The sequence below is a fragment of the Seriola lalandi genome, unplaced genomic scaffold, assembly GCF_002814215.2.
Source record: "Seriola lalandi dorsalis isolate HSWRI2012SDOR001 ecotype SW California unplaced genomic scaffold, Sedor1 jcf7180002054909, whole genome shotgun sequence".
Classification (NCBI taxonomy): domain Eukaryota; kingdom Metazoa; phylum Chordata; class Actinopteri; order Carangiformes; family Carangidae; genus Seriola; species Seriola lalandi.
This window is the reverse complement of record NW_019525461.1, coordinates 61436-86863: the sequence shown is the minus strand read 5'-3', so window position 1 is coordinate 86863 and position 25428 is coordinate 61436. Positions and strand designations below refer to the sequence as shown.

Genomic DNA, 25428 nt, shown 5'->3' with positions numbered 1-25428 from the left:
GGGGGGGGGGGGATTATGGTTCAGTTGGGTTGTGTGTCTGGAGTCTGCACCTCATTTTATTATATTCATTTTAATATAAACTCTGCTGAACCCAAGCTCGCTTTATGATGCGGCAAACACACGGGGAGGGAGGAAGCAGAAGTGGCGAGGTGCGTTTGTTTTTGTTTTCCTCCGCCGCTGACTCATCTGTGTTGTTGACTCATAAACTGCCTCTGTCTGCAGCTAGTTTACTCTGCTCTTCTTCTACACACAGACAGTCATGATCTGCATGGAGAACCACATCCAGGTCACATGTTCAAGTCTGAGACTGTGGTCATCTTGTATCTTACTGATTCTTCTGATGGTCGTTAGATGAGATTGAAGGCGTACTCGGCTCAGTCGTCGAGAGCTACAGTTGTGAGGATGCGTCCTGTGATGGTGGAGGAGTTTCCTGAAGTCTGATAGGGTCACAGTGATGTCATCAGGGTTATATCACCTGGGCTTGGAGATAACTTCACAGGTAGAGGCGAGGAGTGATCGTAAGCAGGTGCAAAGAATTGATTTTCCAGTTGAACAAAGAGACAAACAGTCGGTTTCCAACGCTGTAATGGTGGCGTGTTGCTGGTCTGGTGAGAACTGTGTGCCCACCTCCACCTGTCGCCTTTGCCCCACATGTACAACCCTGAGATGGAGATAATTATATATCCTTAATATTATCATATTAATTATTTCTTCACAGTAATTGTTCTGGAAATATTGAAGCTTCCAAAACATGCTTTTGGTACCCTCTCAGTGTGGCGTTGTTACTATAGCGACCACGCTGTGATTTTGCAGGTTGCCGTACTAAAATGAATTGTGACAGGCTACAGTGAGTGGACAATGATGACGCAGCAGTGCAGATTCTCTCTGACCAATCAGCAGCCTGCAGTGTTTTCATGTAACCTGTTGTTATTGCCTCAGCAGAGATGAGCGATATATATATATATATATTTTATAGAAAGAACTACAACTGGAAAACAAATATATCTCAAACCAGGTTGAGTTGAGCTGGTACCATGCAGTGGGAAAGAGCTGTTACACCCTTTTTTTTCTCCACCAAAATTAGCAGGTAGAAGCAGGTGTTTTAGACGCAGGTAAACACGCTAATGAAAGCAGATTGACCCCTTTCCCCCGCCGACAGAAGCCTGATGTTAATGGAACTTAATGGGTTTTTTGACCAGTGAAAAATTAGCTGCATTTTTCCACTCAGTCAGATTCAGTAGCTGCACTTATTGAATATGTGCCGTAGTATTTGCTGTGTGAAATGTCACCTTTGCTCTGTTCCCTTAAAGGTCGATGTTTTATTCAGCTGATCGTAGCAACTTCAACGCAGCAGAGATGTGATTTAGCTTTTTATGAATCAATATGCTGAATTCATGAAGCTCATTAAACTCAGTCGTCCATCAGGACCTTTGTTATTTGGTGTAAGTCAGTAGTTGGTGAGAAATCATGTGTAAAATAAAAAATCAATCAGACCAGTGTAATCACTGTTTATGTTTATTGATTTAGTCGTCACCACTGGAAACAGCTGATCCCTGTAGACTGCGGACCTGTTCACACCTGGGGCCGGTGTCACCGAGATATCTCAGACCAGTCTTAGTTTGGCTCACAGTTCAGTCTGATGTCAGACGGTTTCACAAAAACAAAGACTCATTTTAAGACTGAAACATTAGACACCTCACCGTCAGACCAACTCAGGACCTAAGAACAATGTTACCATGGTAACAATCAATGACACCTGCGCTGAGCAGTAGCACCCAACAGTTAAAAAACAGGAAACCATGGCTCATAGCTTGTGGTTTGCTAACATTGTTATTTGTTATGGAGAGAATGATGAGAAGGGAAAGAGATTTTAGAGACGGAAGCCATTTTTTTCAAAATCAGATTTTCTATTTTTTCTTTTCATTGTTTCACTCTTCAAGTAAAACATCCTTGCAACTGTTGAATTCCTCCAAAACACAAACATGTTCTGCTGAGGGTAAACAGAGCTGAGCGGTTGGATACGGTTTATCGGTGGGCCATTTTTTTAGTTTGAAAAACATGTTTATTTACCCAGAATTCATTGCACCACAGTCCCTCTTAAGATAGTCGAACGGCTTTGTGCTCTGAAGTGTGACTGTTTGTTAATCTAAGAGTCACAGTGTGTCTCTGTGAAACTGGCTCCTGGTGTTAACATCTGTCTCAGGTGATCGATCATAGGTGCTCAGCTCTGTAAGTTCAGGTGTGACGCACCTGAGATCCGATCACTCAGGCCTCATTCAGATAAATATTTTACCATTTCAAATGAATAAAACTTTATTTCACTGTAGAGCTGTGAGCAGTGCAAAGATTTGCTCAACCCCACCATACCACACACACACACACACACACACACACACACACACACACACACACACAGACACACACACACACACACACACAGACACACACACACACAGACACACACACACAGACAACAGACCCTCCTGTCTGATTGGTTAACTCCTAATACCTGTTTATTTGCATATAAAGCAGGAAGTGAGATCTGATCACAAGTGTTCACTGGACACACATTTTAAATCCAGATGTGAACTGCTCTACTGAGAGCTGACCACTTGTGATTGGATAACTGAACACACATGTTAATGCAGGTGTAACCAGGTGTGACCTGGGCCTGTTTGATCAGATATGTCAGGAAGTGTCAACATATCACGTCTCCAGTAACAGGTGCCCTTTAATACAACGACACATGGAACATTTCACTTGTTGTTTTGTTGTCTAGACATCTGAGACATACCTCGCTGACTGACTGTGTGTGTGTGTGTCTGTGTCTGTGTCTGTGTGTGTGTGTGTGTGTGTGTGTGTCTGTGTTTGAGTTTGAGGGGGGGGCAGAAGACAGGTCTTATCGTACATATCTGAGGTTGAGTCAGAGGAGACGAGTGTCAGCTGGCTTTTATTTTGTTGTCTGTGTTTGAACTGTCATCTTTTTCCATCTTCCTGAAAACCAAAGATATGCAGCACACACACACACACACACACACACACACACACACACACACACACACACACACACACACACTGTGTTGTTGTTTGCAGCTGTAATTCGCCTGACTGGAATTTACCTCCAGACGATTCCATGAATTCCACGAGCGGGGAAAACCTGCCAATCCACTGAAGCCGGGATTACGTTGTAACGTTCTCAGACTTTTTCATTTAACTTCATTATTTTTCACTCAAATCCTTACATTGTCACCATGGAGACGGTGCACCATCGGGCAGATTTCCAGTGGTGTAGTTTCAGACTGTTGATGCCCTCTCTCTCTCTCTGAGTGTGTGCGCCTGTGCTGTTAATTATTCAGGGAGCTTGTCTTAGGTGTGTTGTGTTGCTTTAAGCGGAGCAGCCATGCATGATGTGTCTCTGAGCCGCACCATGATACAGACTGTGAGCTCTCGGCCTACACTGTGCTGGGGGCAAGGACACAGACAGAGACAGTGACCTGGTTTATTCATAGCTGCTCCACTGCTCGTGTTTTGAAGCCTGAGGGATTGCTAAGCAGACTTCCTTACATTAGGCACATTCCTGACCTCGTTAGTGTCTGGCCCGTGATTTCCCTGCGTTCAGAGGTGATTAAAGACCTGAACCGCGGCTCCAGCAGGAGTTCAGCTCAGGTGAAACAGTAGAAATGGATTCATTTTAAATTTAAACTCCAAATCAACTGAACCCTGAAGGCACATAAACACACCATGTTCTCTCCTAGCTGACTGCTGGGAGCGTCACTTGGACTCTGGGAAGCTGCAGTCAATCATTAGCTTTAATGAGCGCTTTAATTGGCCAGCCTGAGGCCCCGTTCACTGTACATTTATTAGATTCAATTATGAAGTCTGATGTCGTCTCTGTCCCAAGGTCTCTATAGTGTATCAACACAATTTTAATTATATTATTGTATTTTATGTTTCAGGTAAAGGTAGGTTCAATGTACAGTGAGAAAATCAGTAAAATGAGAATTGGTCTCAGTGGCAGAGCAGACCGTGCAAAACTGTAAAACATGATATTATGAAACACATCACATATGATAGGAAATATTGCAATATTCAATATTATCAATTATCGTCGCTACGGAGATGCCTCGAGGCTACAGTCCTCGCTGCAGCTGGCCCCCGGTTCGACTCCCGCATCGGACGGCCCCTTCTTGCGTGTCATTCCCCCTCTCTCTGCCTCCCCACTTCCTGTCTCTCTACTGTCCTGTCCGTTAAAGGCACAAAAAGCCCCAAAAATTCTTAAAAAAAACAAAACAATCACAGCATAAAAACAAAATAATGGTTTTTATGCATAAAATTATAACAAGATTTTCCACAAATGTATATAAGGTGGTTAAAATGAAGTGGCAATGTTTTATATCCAGAAGGTCAAAGGTCAACTTCGCTGTGACGACATAACGTTCTGTAAAAACACTTAAGGTCACGGTTCAACACTGTAATTCAACAGCAGAGACTGTGACCGTGTTTCCTGTAACTTCAATGGTTGGTCGACGTGAGGCAGCAACTCTAGTTTATCGTACTTCAAAACTTCTGTGCACTGACAGGAAGTCGGTGTTATTTTTGCTCATGTAAGCAAACTAAAATGTACTTTTATAAACTCCATAAATATACATGTGCATTTTGTAACAGAGTTTAACTTGGAAACTGGACAGAACTTTGTCGTCATAAAAGTTTCATCTGAATTTACTAGGCAGAAACAAAAAGGTTGGAAAAGGTTGGTAACGTTCAGCTCCAGTCATATAAGACGTTTGCACAACTGTACACCGAAGCACTGTCAGACCATCAGATTCTTGGCCTTTTCCTGATGTCGGCCATGTGCTGTCCAGCTGTGTGGGTGTCTGTGTGTCCTGCATAGAGTGCCAGTAACAGAGCAAACCTTCAGAGGAAAATGAGTCAGTGTTTGTGTGTGAGAAGAGACTGGAGTGATGTAACGTCTCATATTCTCTCCATGATGAGAGACACACACACGAAAGGATCAAGTCTGACACTTGAGGTTGAATTTCTCCTCAGCCGAGGGAGTTACTGACGGTTGTTGCACAGAATCACTTAAAAGGTTTCTTCTGTTAAGGAAAAACCTTAAGACGTTTGCAGCAGTGAAAGAGATTTTACTGCAGTACAATTCTACAGTTTCCATGGAGACCATTTGTTTGCTGGTGATACCTATGAGCATCTCACCTGTATCGTCTCACAAACCACAGAGCATCATTGACTATAGAGTTAACCTGAAGAGAGCTGAGGAGGTGGAGCCATCAGATCAGAAACTGATGTCGATCAAATCTGTGGAGCAAAATCAATTCCTCTCATTGAGGATCCATCAGGTGCAAACTCTGGTTGTGATGTTCGTCCTCTTCATTTATCAACTTAAACTCAGACGTGTTGAGTTCAGGTACAATCAGAGGAACCTGAACTGTATTTCCTCAAGTATAAAGACTAAGATACGGAGGAAACCTGAAACACTTGAATATTTCAAGGAAAAGTTTTAATGGTGTTTTGTGCATAAAGGAAAATCTTCTGGCAAATTGAAACTTTAGTTTTTGTGTCGACTGAATTTCTTCGTCTCGACTTTGTCAGAAATCCAGGAAGTAAATGTTTTAAAGATCTCTGTTGGATGATGTTTGTATCAGCTGACCTGCAGCCTCAGGTCTAACTCTTCCTCCTTCTTCCTTCTTCCCTTCAGCCCTCCAGTGTTACTGTGACCGCTGCAGCACCAACTCCAGCTGCACCACAGATGGCGTCTGCTTCGTCGCCATCCGCAAGTCGGGCAGCCGGCTGACCACAGAGCAGCGCCAGTGCGTGCGAGATAACGAACTAATCCCGCGAGACCGGCCCTTCATCTGCGCCCCGTCCGCCAAACAAGACACGGGTATTTACCCCATCTGCTGCACGAAGGACTACTGCAACAAAGACCCCAACATCAAGATCTTCCCCGGTAAACACACACACACACACACACACACACACACACACTTCGGCTAGTATACATTGACTGTAGTTTCCCAGAAGGCTTTGAGTGTGCACCAACATCATTAGGGAGAACAGATCTATAGAACAGGAGCAGCTAACCGTGTGTGACGGAGAACAAACAGCCGTCAGGTTTCATTCCAGCTGATGAGTTCTCCCTCTAACTCTCTAACTTCCATCCACCAGAACATTATAGAGGATTATTTAAAATTCACCCGTTGTACTTAATTAAAATGCTGAATGTATGAACAGGGTTCTTTAGTGGGGTCTGCTCTCTCACTCTTATAATTGTCCATAATGTGATGCGATGAATATGTGATATGACTCACACTGTCTCTCGTGCTGCTCCGGTCTTCAGTTTGCTCTTAGATCCAAAAACAAAGACTTACTCGTTTTTAAACCGGAAACATCAGACACCTTACCCCCAGGCTAACTCAGTCCTAAGACCAATGTTACCATGGCAACAGTCAATGACATCTGCGCTGACCAGTAGTTCCCAACAACAAGAAACATGGCTCATAATTTGTGGTTTGCTAACATTGTTACGGAGAGCGCGAAGAGAAGGGAAGAGTTTTTAGAGACGGCAGCCTTTTTTTATTAGTTTTTATTTATTATTATTATTATTCTTAATCAGGTTTTTCTTTTTCATTGTTCACTCTTCAAGTCAAACGTCTGTTGAATACTTCCAGAAAAACACATCTTCTGCTGAGGGTAAACAGAGCTGAGCAGTTGGATGATGTTTCTCCATCAGCCATTTTTTTTTTTCCTTTGAAAAAAGTATTTTATTTACCCAGAATAAATTTGACCACAGTCTGTGTTCAGATAGTCAAGAACACGGCTGCACAATATACACAAAAAATTATAATTGGCAGATACTGAGATTTCAGTTGGAATGATGTTTTTATAAATTTAATTCTCACTGAAAAAAAATCTAGAAAATGAGGATGATGTGATTTTTGTTGGTGTTGAACCAAACATAATGTTCCTTTTACTTCTGGAGATTATGATTTATTGGCCGGAGCGTCTCTGTAGCACCACAACACTGGGAGTGCTAACATAATGTTGTGAAACACTTTAAATCAAAACAATTGCAGCTTCTGCAATTTGGATTTTGCACTTGGTCATATTGAGATTTGGATTATATTTCTTTTAATTGTGCAGCTCTGGTCGAGAACTAAACTGCTTTGTGCAGCAGGTGAATTCAGACTCAGTCTATCTGAAGTCTGACTGTTGAATCTAAGACACAGTCACAGTCTGTCGCTGTGAGACTGGTCTCTGGTTTTATTTGATTTTCTTCTTGATTCTTGGTTTTCTTTTGTGTTTATGAATGAAACTGATGTTTTGTTTTTCAGCAGAATGAAGCCATCTGGGTTTTGTTTACTTCAGTTCGTGGGTCAGTGTCATCCATCTTAATTAGGTATTTTTAACAACGTTATTCAGGGCACTTGTTGTTGTTGTTGTTGTTGTTGTTGTTGTTGCTTCAGTAACCACGAGGAGTTACTCCCCCCATGTCATCTGCCTCTGCCGGTAACTTCACAGTGAGCGCCCGTCGCCCTCTTAAATTCCTGCTGAGATTTGTGGCGGCTCAAATATATTTATACAACACTTGCTAATGCAGTTTTAAAGATGTCAGTCAGAGCAGGAGGACGGCTCCTGCCTTCACAGCAGTTCCTCTGGATTTTAATATACAGCCACAGAAAAAGAAACTCTAAAAGAAACTTGCAATAATCCATCAGATCTCCCACAGTGCTATTACCGGAGTCATAGAAGCGCCGCTTGAATATGACTCCAATACAGGTGAAGGTTGCTCAGTCAGATTTTCACTTGAGTTAAAGTACTGCAGAAAAAAGGAAACTACTACAGGCTGTCTGCTGCGTTGACCACGACTCACGTCTCTGGTGACGGGTCTTCATCTTCAGCCCCGTCTTTATCCAACGCCGCCAGCGTTAAGACACTGACGGGTTCAAACTGTCTGAATCCGTGCAGCATTAAGCAGCTTTTTTTTTAGCTGTGGATCACGTTTCGTAGTATTTCACATTGTTGCTCTCACACTTGTAATTAGATTAATTTGGCCTTGCAGTTTTTGTTGCATTCCCACAATTCTTTGCTTTTTTAATGGAAAAATTAAAGATTAATCCCGTAGTTAATGACAAAAACAGGCAACACATTGTTTATTTGTATTTTGGTTACAATATTTCATGCACAGGGTGTCAGATTAATTATTAATTCTAATTTTAATTCTAAGTAATTCCTCTCGGCTAAAACTAAAGTAACTTTACAAACCTGTCCACTTACAGAGGTTCAGGTTTCTGCTGTGTGTGGACAAAGTGAAGCTGTAACGAATCTGTTCTCAGGCAGGAATAATAAGAGTTTATATTAACTCTCTTTACATCTTTACATTTCAGTGTTGTGACCTGAGCTCAGAGGAGTAGAGAAATTATTCTTCAGCCTTTACAATACAGTTGACTGAAGTTTTCACCAAGGTTACATAAGCCATACAGAAATACAGCTCCTGTCACATGTAAATGAGATATTTCAGTTAAAAGACCAGTTTTTTTCTTGATCGGAATGAGATTCTCAGAGAACTAAGGTTGTGAATTGTTCCCTCAAGCTGGTGCATTATAAAAGATATTCATGACTTTAAGAATGGACCCAAAGCTGTTAAATTAATGCATGCAACATAAGATTAGGACTCTATCCTCATAATATTATGACTTCTTTAAAATTAAATTCTGAATTTACTCTCATTATGACTTTATTTTTGTAATATTATAATTTTTCTTGTAAAATTATGATTTCATTCTCATAATATTATGACTTTATACTCGAGGTGTCATATTTCCCCCCCCTCAGTGTGGTGCTAATCCTCCGTCGTACTAACTCACCCTGGTGCAGCAGCGTCAGCGTGAACCAGCAGAAACAGATGTTTCTTTCCTCCAGCTCTTCACTGTCTCCATAGTTTTTACATCTGAAATTCAGCCACACATCTTTTCCTTTAGACCTTCGGTGGAGACACGTCCACCGTGTTTTTTGTCTCTCTCGTCACGTGATCAGATCTGGTCATGGAGAAGGATTCACAGCGTCACTGGACTTTAAAAGACATTAAAAGATTGATCTCAGGGTTTTATGAATCAATATCAGATTATTTAAATGAAGTTTGAAACATCCCTTGTAATGATCCATTTGAATTACTTTTGAAATGTTAGAGGTCTGTAGTTCTGCTTTATACTTTAGTGGAAAACATCTTTTAAATTAAAATTTTTCTGATTTCCTGATCTGATCTGATTTTCACCACTTTTGGATTAGCACAGTTTTATTGTTGCACCAAGGCCAGTTCTCAAAGGAAGAGCAGAGGCTGTTTAATATTCCCCCGTTTGTAAAGCGAAGCCTCGTTCAGACCGATTCCTCTGGAGGAGGACAGGTGAAGTTAACGTCACCTGTGTCCCGGCTGTGTATGTTTCTGCCCCTTCACCTCAGTCATATTTACAGCTGTTTCTCTGTGACTCGTCCTGTTAATTAAACTTCATCCAGTTTGAGACAGGATGTTATAATGTGCAGCTGGTCTCTGACTGACAGCAGACCTGTGTGAACGAGACTGTAGTTAACATGAGGTTCGGTTAGTTTCAGTGCGCAAACAGGTGAGGGAGAGAGAAACATACCTACCGTTGCTATGGTGACATGCAGTTTAAAGATATGGATTAAATGAACCCTTAACTAGTCCGAGCGGCGGAGGGATACGACCACGAGGTGGTGGTTCTGGTTTCACTGTCACATTTTCTTGCACTGTGACTTTATTATTCCATTGCACAGATGTTGTTCAGTGCAGCGGGTCTTAAAAGTGACAGCCCTCCTCCCTGAAACACGACCGTCTGAGGATACGAGCTCATTATAGACGACTCAGACCTGTCTTGTTCTCTCTTCTCCCCGTCGGACTGACGGGCCGAGACAGAGTCCGTCTACCTTTTTTATACCTCCCTCATCTCTCACTTTGATTAGGACCGTCTGGTTTTCACTTCCCGCTCTGCCACTGGTGTTTGTTCCCTCCATCACTGATGGTGGAGGTTCATCAGAAAGGTTTTACAGCCCTGAGAGTGTTTGTCCTGTTATTCTCTTCAGCTGTGAGGAGCTGAATCACTCCAACAAGTCAACACGAGGCTGCTGGGGGGGGGGGGCTGGGATTAAGACGTGTTGTACTCTTCCCCCGCTCCACGTCTCATAACTCACTTTTAATCTCACCCACTTGTAGGAGCTGTTTATTTGGGTGGATGCCACTGAAATCTGTAATAAATGACTCTGCTCCTCCGTAGTGAGGAGCTCTGATCTCTGGTCAATAATAATCAATAATAATCATGCAGATTGTGGAGGAAATTACCTTAATTTACCTGCTTTCATTTCAAATAAGTTGGTTTTAATTTATTTTTTCTTTCACCTCAGCAAAAGAGGAAAAAAGCCTTTATTATAATAATTTATAATCACTGACAAACTGAGGCCGCACACATCACAGCACGACCACCTGCATACCTTGCTTTAAAAACGTTTCACTTAACTTACGTTAAACTTTAGTGGAAAGTCTTTACTGAACCGACTCCTTTGGCAAAGGAAATAGAAGTAAGATAAAAATCAGAGGTGAGTGAAACACAGTGAGGAGAAGTCGTGAGGTCAGGTTTCAGTCTGGAACCTCAAACAGCTGAGGGGAGATGTTTCATTGTGAGGGCTGACGCTGGGAGACGGAGCTGGGGAATCCATCATGTCAGTGACTGTCCTCACAACTATAGGAAGACCTGTGTGTGTGTGTGTGTGTGTGTGTGTGTGTGTGTGTGTGTGTGTGTGAGTGAGAGAGAAACGGGCCAAATCTCCCATCAGCCCTAGCAGATGGATGGTGCCCCCGCACCACTTGGCCTGTTAGCTTCCTGGCTCTCGGCTAACACTTGTCAGCCTCCGGTCTGTTGGACGTGAACCTCTCCAACAGCGAGCGGCCTCGTTCGGTCCGTCACATGTTGGTGTCTGACCCCGATCTGAAGCCCCTCCCCCACAGGTCTCGTACACACTGCGATGTTTCTGATCTGTCTGTCTCTTCTCCGCCCCGCAGGCCCCACGGTGAAGCCTCCTCCTCTGGGCCCCGTGGCCCTCGCAGCGGTGATCGCGGGCCCCGTGTGCGTGCTCTGCCTGCTGCTCGTCGTGGCGTTCTACGTTTGCCACAGCCACAGGGGTCTGGGGGCCGGAGGGGCCGGGGCCCACCACCACCACCACCACCGGGTGCCCAATGAAGAAGACCCCTCCATGGACCACCCCTTCATCACTGTGGGAACAACGCTGAAGGACCTCATCTACGACATGACCACCTCGGGGTCTGGATCAGGTGGGTGCTGACGTTCCTGCACACTTCCTACAGACTCTAGATAAAGTCGCCAGATTTTCCTTTTCTTCAGCTTTATGTGATTTTTGTGATTTTATTCTGACCATCTTTCAGTGAGGACAGGAGGAGCCAGATTTCCATGTCACTGCTTTAATTTGGGAATTAGTTAAGGATCTGTTGATATTTGTGAGAGTCCAGGAGCTAATGAGAAGGTAACTCTTGGTCAAGGTGTCACAGAAGTCGTACCTCACCTTAGCACAAAGCCAGGTACAGACCTCCGCACCACTGCAAACTAATAACTATTGATCAGAAGATTCAGAAGCTGATAAATGACCAAGAATCTTATCATTGTTTACATTCAGTTTACACGAGAATATGTTTTGATGTTTATCATTTTTATCTTCACAAAAACTAGTTGTACCTCGTCTTCTTTGGTCGATATTCTATAATACCAAATATCCTGATATCTTCCACCACATGTAATATTTATCATAATATGAAAAAGAAACGGCCACTGAATGTTTCTGAGGGTTTTGCCAGAAAGCTGAAAACAAAAACATCATATATCAAGATATTCGATTTTATTGTCCAGTTGAACCTCAACAACAGTTAAAAGTTTATTAATGTGGATCTTTAAAAAAGTGTATCATATTTTAACCGTGGTCATAACTCAGGGTTTATAGAGGCTCCTCTGAGTTACAGTTGTTACTGTGTGTGATCCTGTTTCTGTGAATATCTGTCTGTATTTTAAGTCTTAGATGCACACACTGTGTGTGTGTGTGTGTGTGTGTGTGTGTGTGTGTGTGTGTGTGTGTGTGTGTGTGTGTGTGCGCACAAGTCGCTGCAGCTGCACACATCTTAAAGTAGAAGTGTGTATAATGACTGGCTGGCCCAGATTCAGGCTACACACACACACACACACACACACACACACTGTACTGGCAAAAGCTCTTCTTTATGCTACCCATAAATTAGCACCTCTCTGTGCAGACTGGCACCTCCGACACACTGCCAAGGAAGGACTTGGATTCAGTCTTTGTAGCTATTTACACCATATTGTACAATATGCAACCGTGTGTGTGTGTGTGTGTGTGTTGCCTGTTGAAACTGGAGGAGGATTTTCATCCCTCTTCCATTTTGCGTTTCCTCATCAGCAGTTAGCTAAACCAGTGAGGTGGAAAAAAAAAACTGTTTCCCATAGTTTCTGCAGAATCTCACATCGGTAACTTTGGAAATGTATCTGGACAAACAAGTTTAGAGCAGGAGAAGAAGAGCGGAGTCTTCCGCAGCCCAGACCTTTAAAAAGAGACTGAAGGTTCAGTTTTATCAGAATATGTTGTTACAGGAGTTAATGAGCAGAAGGTAAACCTCATGTTTATCTCCAGGAAACTAGTAAATATCATGTGGTCAGAAGAAGACAGAGTGGAGCATCTCCCCACCAGAAGATCTTTGCTTTTATTCAGTATCATGACGTCATAAAATTATAAATGAAAAGGTTATAATGCTTTAAATAAGATATTAAATCTTACATGAAGTAAATTAAATGTACTGTCAGTTTTTATAGAGAGTTTTGAGCTGGAGTTTGGAAAGATCATCAAGAGATTGAAAACTCCGGTTTATATCGGTGGTCGGCAACTGACAGCCAAAACTGGCCCATCAGATTATTTTGATCTCAGACTGACAGTCCCACATTTAGTAATAATGTTCAGAGAACCCCCCACCCCCACCTGAAGATGATCATCATACTGTTATCCATGAGTGTGAATGACGGACACATCACTGTAGTCAGTGAACAGCACCCGGTGCTAAAATAGATCTCCACCATGGCAGCAGCAGTTACACACAGGATTCTGCCTACAAAATAAAAGCAGAACAATAAGCCGCCACAGAGACGACACAACTGCACAATACAAGAAACAAATAATTAACAAAAACATTTACAAAGGTCATAAATGGTCAAATATCAAGTCCAGTTTTATATTCACAGCTCCTCTCCTTTTATATTATTCTGATATTCTGGGATCTGACTCTTGAAACATTTCAACCCTATTCTCATATTCACCCTTTAGAGCGACGCTAAATGAACAATAGAACAAGAGAAATCCTTTATTGTCAGGGAGTGACTCTGATCAGTGCACAACAGTAAAAACACAGTGCAACACACAACAACAGACACAAGGACACAGGATAGTAGATTCAGGTTTATTAACTGAGGTTTGGAGGTTTTGACATCGAGTCTTCTGCTCCTCCACAAGTCCTTGGTCTTCCTCCTCCTCCTCCTCCACCTGCTCCACCTTCCTCGTTTATATTCCTTAAGCAAACGTGTTCCTCATCATCATGTCGTCTTCTCTCCAGGTCTACCGCTGCTGGTCCAGAGGACCATCGCCAGGACCATCATCCTCCAGGAGAGCATTGGTAAGGGGCGTTTCGGGGAGGTGTGGCGGGGCAAGTGGCGCGGCGAGGAGGTGGCCGTGAAAATCTTCTCCTCCCGCGAGGAACGCTCCTGGTTCCGCGAGGCTGAGATCTACCAGACCGTGATGCTGAGACACGAGAACATCCTGGGCTTCATCGCTGCTGATAACAAAGGTGAGAAACCTCCGGAGGTCGGATGCTGATCCAGATCAGACCATGCACCCCGAATCCAGCGAAGAAAAATAGAATATAAATCATCAAAGTCTCAGAATCTAAATCGTGAAAATCAGAGCCTCGTTGTCCTTCTCCTCTGTAAATGACAGTGTGGGCTGATTTAATTGCATGTGAACCTTGAGCTGTCAGAGCAGAAAAGCAGCTCAGCTAAAGGTGAGATCGGTGCAGACGAGTAACGGCTGTGAATAGACGGGTTGGCAGACAGTACGGGGGAGTAACGGCTCGCTGTGAAGACCAGACTTCACCACAGTTTAACAGCTCAAAGTGATTTCAGACGCCGTGACTCCTCCGGTTCTCTGCTCCAAAGAAAACAAGACGGGAGAAAGAGTTAATCATTAGCTGATCAAATAAAGGGGGGGGGGGCGTGATCAGTCTGTTTACTGGATGGTTCATCTGTGTCGTAGTGACCCCGACTTTCCTGCTTTTGTAAATGCCCACTGTGTGATACATCAACACGTCCTGGTAGGTGGTGCTTAACTCCATCTGTGCACACGAGCTCCAGCACCAGCTGTTTGAATCGCTCCTCGAGGAGGTGGAGACAGAGACTTCTCCATGCAAACGCCAGGAGGTCCTGAAACGCCCCAGAGCTGGGACGACGCATCGCTGCTGGACGTCCCCTGCGGTCTGATGCTTCAGGCGCCATAACCTGAATGTGAAAAACCACCCCATGTGAGGGTTTACGTTTCCATGACTTGTTTTTAAATCAAGTTGTGCATTAAGCAGGTTCATGGAAACACTCCTACTGTGGGTCAAATCTTTGTCAGATGGTGTTTTTTTGTAAATGAAGCTGATTGAACCAAAGCACAGAGCCGCCTCACTGACTGTATGAGGTCGGCCTCCTTACGAACCCAGCTGTAAACCACAGGAGAGTCACAGCCGCCTCATTGACTGACCTGAGTACGTACAGCCACGGTGACGACTGTAAATATTGGTAGCTCTGTGGATCTTAAGTCAGTGTTGTACCTTTCTTATCTGCGAGTACACAAGGGTCTGCTGGAGTCGCCATCAGAGAGTGTATGTGAGGATCTGGCGAGGACGTAGATTCTGTGTCGTAAACCATGGCGCTGTCCGCGGTGCTGAAGTCACAGACGGATTCATAGAAACTCCTCATCTGATATTCACTCGTCTCTAAAGCAAATATCAAGAGCTCTCAGCTCGTTTTAAGAGACGAGTCGCAGCAGCGTTCAGAGCGAGCTCTGTTTCCTGAAGTGGTGAAGTAGCTGTTGTTGGAGTTAAATGCTGCTTAGTGATCTTTGATTTCCATCACTATGGCAACGTGTTGGAATCTACATACGGGCGCTGTAGCGTCCCTTTGACCGTCGCTGCTTAAAGTCCCTAATCCCAACGGTACCAACTGCACATGAGCTGGAAAACAAACATGGACGCTGAGTGTAAGGTCAGGCACACCTCACCTTTACAGGTCATCTTTAAAAGAACAACCACAGCTGTCACAGTATTAATGAAGAAACTATACACTGTTTTTAAAAGTAAAGGTCAAACTCTTGACCTGACCTTTGTCATTCTCATTCTCACAGAAGTCTGTGTTTTATTCGTCCCTGTTCATCTGTGATGGACTGAAGGTTGAATCTTTGTGGGTAAAAAGAAGAAGTGAGTTTGAGTGGGAGGATTTAACATTCCTCTGCCAACATCACAGGTGACTTTATGTCAGTGACAGCTGCTCTGATTAGGAAGAGGTTTGGAGATGAGTGGGTCTGAAGGTTTCTCTCATTCGCTCCCATTATAACGAAGCTTCACAGCATGAATGGGATTTAAACATTGAATAAAAAAAAAGTGTTGAAACACGAGTCTGAAAACTGCAGAGAAAACACCGAACGTTTGAGAAAGTAAAGGTCGAGTGGTGAGTTAGGAATCTCTCTTTAACCCTTCATCTTCCTCTCTGTGCGTAGATAACGGGACGTGGACTCAGCTGTGGCTGGTGTCGGACTACCACGAACACGGCTCCCTGTTCGACTACCTGAACCGCTACACCGTCACCGTGGAGGGAATGATCAAACTGTCCCTGTCCACGGCCAGCGGCCTCGCTCACCTGCACATGGAGATCGTGGGAACACAAGGTGAGTCGCGCACATTCGTACTCGTCCCGAGCGCATGTGTCCTTTTTATTTTCACAGTTAATAGTTTGGTATCTCAGATTTTCTTATGGATTTTGAATCAAAGAATGGAGAGTGATACACACGCAGCTAACGGGCTAAACGCTAAATCTAGAAGTCGACAGTGAATAATCCCAAAAGTAAATCTATCAGATCTAGCTCTAGAGATCAGATCTCATGGATTAACTGAAACTGAGACCGGAGTGAAGAACAGCAGGCTGGTGACCAGAGAGTAGTGATAGAGAAGTAACTGCTCTCCTCACTGTATCCAGTTTTTATACGGTCAGACCAACCAATCACATTTAAATAAACTGATCTGTTGAACGTGGCCTGTTTATGATCGGTCAAGAGTCGGGGATCCGTCGGCCTGGGTGAAGCTGTTCTGAGCTGAGTGAACGTGCAGAGGGGAAAGCGTCTGGAGGGAAATAAGAGTCAAGAGTCTGAGCTGATGCTTCCTGTTGCACTAAACGTCGGTCTCCTCCAGACGTCACTCGCACGAAACCATTTCAAGCTTCCTGTTCCAGCTGGCTCTACGTCTAATATCAAAGAAGTGAAACTGCAACCAAGAACATTCAGAACACAGTTGAAATGATTCACGTGAAGTTTCAGCAGTTTGCAGCCACGTTGAACACCTGAGTGTCCCTGTGTCTCCAGGTAAGCCGGCTATCGCCCACAGAGACCTGAAGTCAAAGAACATCCTGGTGAAGAAGAACGGGACCTGCTGCATCGCGGACCTGGGTCTAGCCGTCCGCCACGACTCGGCCACCGACACCATCGACATCGCTCCGAACCACAGAGTGGGAACCAAAAGGTAGTCTCATCTTCTTTTTTTTAAGAATCCAAACAGGTTGTTATCAGTTATTCTCCTCTACATCTTGTTCTGAATTCACCGATTCTGTCGGGAGGAAACTGAAATCCTCTTCTCAGGTGAAGTCGCCGCTGCTTCTCCGTGCAGGCAGCTGGTGCGTTCTTGACTCAGAGAGGGAGAGTAAATCTGTGGATTGCGGCTGTAAATAAGGAAGTCAGGTGGATAGTGTGTCAGCGACTATTTAATCTTCAGGAGGAGACTCTGTTTCTATTTCCGCATATTTAAATACAAGTCAAATTACTGCCTTTGAAAAGTCTCTTATTCAAAGCTTATAAAAAGTTAGTGTTGCAGTAACCACACACACAATTATTCATGACTTTCTCCACTTCTAACTCTCCAGACTGGAGCCTTTCTCTCTCCCTGTGTTTCTGTGTCCACACGTCTCTTGTTCTATTATGTAGACGTTTCTCGCTGCAGGGTAGGAAAAGCAGCGGTGCACTGAGGCCACGGCGGCGCTCTCTCTCTCCCACCGTCTTCCTCTTCCTCCCTCCCACAGTGATACCAGCACAGCTTTGGTCCTGGAATGTTTTTCTCTCCTCTTCTTTTTTTTGTCTTGTTTATTTCTTCCTCCTGCCTGCTCCTCTCGTCCGTGGCGCTCTGCCGGGGGTTTGATGCTGCGGGTGTGTTTCAGCGGCTCTAAATGATTCATTAAGCCTCGGGTCAGTGGAGACAGAAGCTCCGGCCTTGGCTGAAACCCACGTTACATACTGATGATCTGATTCCACCAGAGTTTATTTAACTTTCTATCACAATGCCAAACTTCCAGCCAAGTCCCAGGGAGCGCAGTGAGCACACACCTGAGGGGAGGACGGTGAGTTCATTAGAGCAGTATTGGTCAGGTGGGATGTGATCTATCTATGGCAGAGCTGTTGATCGATTCAATTCAGTTTTATTTATGAATCTCAAGGCGTTTTTACAGGGGAAACACCTCACGACATCTGATCAGAAATTAGTTAAAATATCACGTTTTAACTGTGAGTGACCACTGAGCCTGCTGGTGGACAGTGTATACGTGTTGTTTCAACATTAAATCAACTCCTATGTAAATTCAAACATTATTATTTGGTTGTTGGACGTCACTGTAACCGACCGCTGTGTGACTCCGTCTCCTCACGTTGCTGCGACAGTTCACAGTTTATGTTTTAAGATTTAAGTCAGAAGCGATCAGCGTGACATTTGAAAGGAAATGTGGATGAAGCTAACTGTTAGCCTTGAGCTAAATATCACCAGTTATCAGCCTGGTAACTATCAAACATGGACAACAGACCAGATCATGGAGCGGAGGATTAAGACCGAGTCAGTTAAAAGAAAACCACATGAAACCTCCGACACAACAGGAAGTGTTCAGTTTCACTTGTAGTGTCATCACTGCGGAGACTCGTGGTGCGTTTGATGACATCCAACCAGTGTTCATGAGTGTGATAAGTTGGATGCAACATAAAAAGCATCACTTGTTGCCGTGCAGGGGTCGATGGTTAAAAAAGTCTTACATCAGTAGACGAGGAGAAAAGTTCATCACCGTGTTAAAAACACATCAGTTTATTTACATCTCTCCCTGATCCTGCTACAATTCACAATCTGTGAAAAAGCAAATATTTTTCATTCAGAAGTTTAAGGTCTGGACACGACGTTTGATATGCTTCACTCAAAGTTTCTTCTTTAACCACAACGGGTTCATATAGATCCTGCTCAAACATAAACGTGTTAAACTTTAAGGTGAGCAGAGAAACTTTCCCCTCTCTGAACATGAATGTGGAAACACACACAGTAAATATAATATATGATATAAAATAAATAATGCAGCTCAGTGAAGATCAAACATCATGAAGTAAAAAGAAGAAAACACATTTTTGAGTGCAGGGCGCCTTTGAGGACGTCTACTTGACGTTGGCTTGAAAAGATGATGTTGCTCCAGAAGCGTTGCTCATATATTGAGCCAGTTAGTCCTCACACTTTGTGTTAAGGTGCTTTCACAGCGCGTTTCTGCCAGTTTCGCTCCTTTCAGTCAAACTGGACGAAGACGACTTGAAAACAAGAGTCTGAGTTCACTTCCTGTCCGAGTGTTGCCAATTCTTTGTTGTGGAACTAAAACGGATGAAAACGACCTTTTTGAATCCAGCTGCTGATTCTGGAAACTATCCACAAAGCATCTGTTTTATTCATTTGTTTTTTTATCCATTTATTTTCTGCCTTTATTAGATAGAGACACAGGAAAGAGAGAGTGGGGGAGACCATATCTTTCTTTTATGTTCAAGCTAAACATGTGGAAGTGACATCAGTGTGAAATGGTTCATCTTGTTCTCATTCAGTCACTGATTCAACGATGACTCTTTATCAGGTGTCGGTGAAGAGACGTGGCGGTAACAGTTCACACGTGAACAGTCAGTGATTTAAAAACCAGAGCAACCAAAGAGATTCGAGATTCTCTGTGTTTGTCTGAAAGAATAAAGTTTGACTTGATGAAGTTTATACCTGATTTTATTCAGACACATCTTGATAAAAGCCTCTTGTACAGATTGAAACGCTCCCTGTGTGTGGGTTGTGCTTGAACATGAACACAGATAAAGATTTCTTTCTTTTTACATTTGATTAACTTGCTTCTCCCTTTTCGTCTAAACTTCTTTAATGAAGCTCTTTTGTTTTCAGTTTGATGTTTTCCTCTCTTGATTCATCTGAAGCACCGAAGTTTGCTAACGAAGGCCGTCCATTCATTATCTGTTCACAGATCACTTGAAGAATTCAGTTAATTCTCGGTTATCTGATAAAGTTATTGGATTACACTGTTAGGAGTGTGTGGCTGAGACTGTGTGCACATCAGGTTTGTTTTTATTGATTATCAGATTTCAGTGTGAGCGGTGTGATTGAATCTCATCAGCCGGTTTGACACGGTCAGTAATGTGAGGTTTTTGTGATTCTTGTCCAGCACAGATTAAATCACAGCGGGTCGCAGCAGGTCACAGTGTGTCACGGGTTTTAACCGCGACGTGGCTGTAGAGTCGTTATCAGATCAGTTCTGCCGCCTTCAGACGAACTGAAGGCTTTATTCTGACAGATTGATCTACAAGTTACTGACTAATTTATAGATTGATGCATATTTTAATAACACCAATCAAAATGTGTTGATGAACATTTTAAATTCACACTAATCAGCTCTATTAAGTCCTGCTCATTTCCTTCAATTATTCTCGTCTTAAAACAGTCAGGTACGAACATATTAACATTTAAACAGTTTTAGTTGGCTGTCATCATCCCTCCTGTTCATACCACACCAAACAAATATCCCTTCAGTGTTTTTATCTGAAGCTAAGATGATGCTTCAGTAGTCTGTGTGAGACAAGTCAAGTGAATATCTTCCAAAGTTGGTCTTCTAATATAAAATTCCCTCTCTTTGTTCCCCTGTTGAGCTGCAGCAGCAGGATGGTAATAAACTGATTTCCACTTGGTTTGTCTCACTCATAAAAGCTTTAGATATACTTTTATAAATATCTTTGTACACAGACGTTTAGATTTTATCCCTCATCACTTTTACTGGAAGCCCATTAGGAAGGTGTCACTTAATGGCCGGTATGAACAGTGTGATAATAAAGATTAAATGTTTTTATACTTCACATTGTTCAGCAGGAAAATGTAGCTCAATGAAGTCGACAGTACGTGTCCAAAATCTTCTGTCTCAATATGAGGTATACGATATTATTGCCCTGGGTTTCTTTTTTTAATAATATAATAATATTGTATTTTATGTTTCAGATGTGTTTTTTAATAATAGATTTTATTATTTTATTTTTCAGGTATTTTTTATAAGATATATTTGTATTATTGTACTTAATGTTTCAGGTATAAATGATGTTGCCACTGAACATCAGTTCAAAGTTTTATTTGTCACATGACGAGGTTCATCAGTGAAAACAGGGTCTGACTCGCCAGCAGCTGTAAAACCTTAAAAAATAAATTGATATAATGAAAAATATCACAATATTTGATGTAGAGTATCAAGCCTAGTTGACAGGAGTTTCAGCACACGGTTATAAACTTCAGCAAGCAAATGAATTAACCATCAAACGTGACAGTTTAATGAATCTGTAGCTCATTAATCATGGATGTTGTTTTGTCATATCTATAATGGGAATAACCCGTCTAAGAGTTCACACCTAGCATAAAGAAATGATGATGAAACTGAAAACAACATTAGGAAAGTGACATCTCAGACAGAGGAGGTGAATAAATCAGACTATAACTGATAAACTGATCTTTACTTTGAAGCCACCGAGGAAACGATGAAAAGGAATCCAATCGCCTCCATCAAACTGCTGCAGTCATTACTGTGGTTATTGGTGTCGGGGGGGGGGTCTACTGTTGATCAGTCGGCGGTTGTTTAATTCATGTTGTTGTTTCAGACCTTTTTCACATCATAACTCATGTTAGAAGGAAAGATGCAGTTAAATGAACAAAATAATGTTGTTTGCTGTTCCGCTCCCTATTTAACATTTATATATGTTTCATTTTTTATAACAGAACTAATGTAGTTTAATACAGATATTTGCTTATTATAATGTAATTGTCAACAGCTTTAATTCCTCATGTGGGCACCAATAAGTGGAGGCAGTCCTCACAGTAGAAGTTATATCTGCTGAGTATCAATAGATATTTAAAATATACTTACATCTGCTTACAGCTATATTATAATGTATAATAACTATATAATAATATGATTTATATACTGCTTTTTAACGCTAAATAGGAATATTTAAAGTAAAGTGTTTCTATTGTTCCTCCTGTGGCTCCATAGCTTCTTGTGACACACCTAGCAAGTGTTTTGGAGGCACAGGGAGGGAGCACGACCTTTCTCTCAGTCAAGGCTAAGACGCAATTTATTTCTGTCGCCATCATGTTGCTTTGCTCTGACTCCCACCTGTGCACGCAGCTGTGGACATGAAATACCAAACAGTCAGAGCACAGTTCAAGAAGAGGAAAATGCCAATGTGTCGCAGGATGCTTGTTCTGCTCTTTGCACTTTCCTCTCTCTATTGTTTTTCCAATCATTTCCAGTGTGTTTCAGATCATCCTCTCAACAGTAGCAGCTTAAATGTCTCAACAGTTTGGTAACGAGCCTTCGTGTTTCTGCTCAGGTATATGGCTCCGGAGGTCCTGGACGACTCCATAAACATGAAACACTTTGAGTCTTTCAAGCGAGCTGACATCTACGCGATGGGATTGGTCTTCTGGGAGATCGCCAGCCGCTGCTCGATGGGAGGTGAGGATCAAATGAGGAGGGGGTGGGTCATTGAGTGATTGAGGGAATGATTGGGAGGTTGACAGATTAATGGAGGGAGTGATAGATGAATGGAGCAAGAGAGGCTCAGAATCAATTATGGAAATATTCACAGACCAGTATTTGCATAGATGGAGAAACCACGTCAAGTCAATTTATTTTATAGAGCACATTTAAAAATCACCCAAAGTGCTCTGCGATCGCTGCAGATGGATAATCAATACGAGTAAAGGTGTAAATAATACAAGGATAAAAACAAAATCGATACAATCGATTTTATTTACATATTTTTAATCATCTACTGTCTATTTTCATTGTCCTTCAATTCACCCTAATTTTGTTTTACTGTTTGAGTAGTTTTTATTGTAAAGCACTTTGAGCTTCTGTAAATAAAGTTTATTATTATTATTATTATTATTATTATTCCAGAGCTTGAGTGAAACTGCAGAAAACATTGTGAATTGTGGAGCTAAGCCATTAAGAGCTTAATAAACAAATATTAAGATTTAAAATCTGTATTTTACTGGTTTTTTCTTTTTTTGTACCAAAAGTATTACAGCTGCATTTTGAACGATTGTAATTGAAAAGGGTTGAAGGAATGGATCGAGGGAATTACAGTAATCCAACCAAGAGCTGACAAAAGCCTGGATGTTGTTGACGGGTCCTTCTGAGAAAACGGCTTTATTTTGTCCACAGTTCTGAGCTGGTAATAGCTGCTCTTCACAACAGAACTGACTTGTTAAAATTCAGAGAAATGTCCAAGAGGATTTCTAAACACACTCTCACTTTGTAGATAAAGGACCAAACACAGCGTTCAAGGCAAATGACGGAGTAATGAGGGTCGAATAGAAATACTTCAGTTTTGTTTTGATTTATTTGTTCAACGTTTCTCACCATTTAGAACAATAAAAAGGTTTTTCTACAAGTCGGCACTGTCAAGTGTAACTTGTACATAAAACTGTCGTCAGAATAACGGCGATACAGAATATTATATTTCTGAAACGGATCCAAAAGGAAGCCTGATTAGTGAGATTAAAAGGGGGCCTAAAATTGAACCTTGAGGGATGCCACATTTAAAAAGAAACAGTTCCCTGTTGTAAGTGAACAGGTTCTACATCTCAGGTAAATCAGAATATTAACCACATTTGTTTTCTGGCAGGCATCCATGAGGACTACCAGCTGCCCTACTACGACCTGGTTCAGTCAGATCCATCAGTGGAGGAGATGAGGAAGGTGGTCTGTGAGCAGAAGCTTCGGCCCAACATTCCCAACCGCTGGCAGAGCTGTGAGGTAGGACAGAGGACTCGAACTCACCGCGTAAAGGTGTCGAGTGTTTATGGGGAGAGACGTGTTGTTTTCAGGTCGTCTGTCTGTGTGTCGTCCCATTCTCCTGGACACGATATATCTCAGTAACGTCTTAACAGAAGTTCATCACATCTGGCACAAACATTCACATGGACTCGGGGATGAACTGGTTTGATTTTGGTGGACAAAGGTAAAGGTCAGTGTGACCTTGCAGCATTTCACTAAATCAGACATTGTCAGTCTGTGGGGCGTGTCTCCCCAGGGGTACGTGGGACAGTTGAAGGGGGGGCACTGAGGTAGAGGTAGGGATGAAGGAGGACACTGAGGTGTTCTGAACACAGCTGGAGGCAGTAAAGGTTCGTGACTGAGCCGTACCTCAGTCTCATCTGAACTTCCTCACCAGTTTTAACAGCCATGAAATATCAGGGCGCCGCTGCCTGACGCTCCTGCTGTGGGAGAAATCAGACGCTCTTTGGAGGAAATTCCTCGAGGAAAGTTGCGGCTCTTTTCTTCCTCGTTGGTAGTTTTGGTTAGTTTTGTTCAGTGCTGTTTACGATACAACGCCGCAGCGTCGGGTTGATGCTGCAACCGCAGCGTTTTCCATGAGGACACCCGTCAGTTTGTCGAGAGCTGGAGGCAGCTACTTGTAATTCTCTATGTAGGTGAAGCCCTGACAGTCATTCTGAACCTCAAAGGCCTGGAGTCCTTGTCAATAACACCGATCAGTCATATGACACACACACACAGGAACACACTCCCCAGAGAGGAAGAAACCGCTCAGCTTGCAGGAGGTGTGTGTGTGTGTGTGTGTGTGTGTGTGTGTGTGTGTGTGTGTGTGTGTGTGTGTGTGTGTGTGTTGTATCTCCTTTAGCCTCTGGTTTCAGGTTTACCTGTCCTATAGAGAGAGAGAGACACACACACACACACACACACACACACGCTCATGTTACCATGTGCTGTGTAGAGGAACACTGTAACAGTTCAGATCTTCATAGTAAAACAAACATACTTGATAAAGTTCAGTGTATTTTCAAATTATTATATATTATATTATTACTATTATTATTTTGTTACTGACTCTGTTGTTGTTGTATTTCTGTGACTTTTCAGTTCATTCGGACTAAATATTGATCAACGTAATCAACGACGTCCATATTTTAAATCAATGGATCATGGAGGATGAGCACATCACTATGAGTCGTGTTGAACCGGTGCTGTTGTGATTATTATTGTTTATGGCGCACAGTGAGGTCAGTCACTGAGTGAAGGATCACTTCATGTGTTGGTGTCAGAGCTTGTTCATTTCTCTTGTTCTTGTAGCTGATGAAGACTCATAAAGTCAGAAAGTCATCTGCTGTTAGAACTGACTCTGGATGAGTGTTGGAGAAAATGTTTAGACCTGAATCTGAACCTTATTGATCTCGTCAGAGTGTCAGATGAGACAATACAGGCGTCCATCTCCAGACCAGACTTCTTTATTAACACACACTCTGCTGTCCAGACACTCTTCTTACAGCTGGATATAAACACTGGAGCAGATCAGGATGACATCAGAGCTCATCTTCTAACACATTCAAACCTCTGGATAGTTTCTACACTCAGGTTCTTTCTAAAGCAGCATCTCCACCTCTTGTTTAAATTAAACCGATGAAGGTTAGACCTCCTCTTATTTTCTCATTTTCTCTGTCTCTCTCTCTCTGTCTCTCTCTGTCTCTCTTTCTGTTTCTCTCTGTCTCTCTCTCTCTCTGTCTCTCTCTCTCTGTCTCTCTCTCTCTCTCTCTCTCTTCTCTCTGTCTCTCTCTGTCTCTCTTTCTCTCTCTCTCTGTCTCTCTCTCTCTCTGTCTCTCTCTCTGTCTCTCTCTCTGTCTCTCTCTCT

At 42.7% G+C, this 25428-nt stretch overlaps 1 protein-coding gene across 1 annotated transcript in view; it reads left to right on the top strand.

Moving 5' to 3' along the window:
* Nucleotides 1-25428, top strand: part of tgfbr1b (transforming growth factor, beta receptor 1 b) — a 69485-nt gene that overhangs the window by 31133 nt on the left and 12924 nt on the right. Inside the window, exons 2-8 of the mRNA XM_023430708.2 lie at nt 5714-5965; nt 11087-11356; nt 13709-13939; nt 15907-16074; nt 16765-16921; nt 22105-22229; nt 23407-23537. Coding sequence (XP_023286476.1) covers nt 5714-5965; nt 11087-11356; nt 13709-13939; nt 15907-16074; nt 16765-16921; nt 22105-22229; nt 23407-23537 — 1334 coding nt within the window. The remainder of the gene's footprint in view (nt 1-5713; nt 5966-11086; nt 11357-13708; nt 13940-15906; nt 16075-16764; nt 16922-22104; nt 22230-23406; nt 23538-25428) is intronic.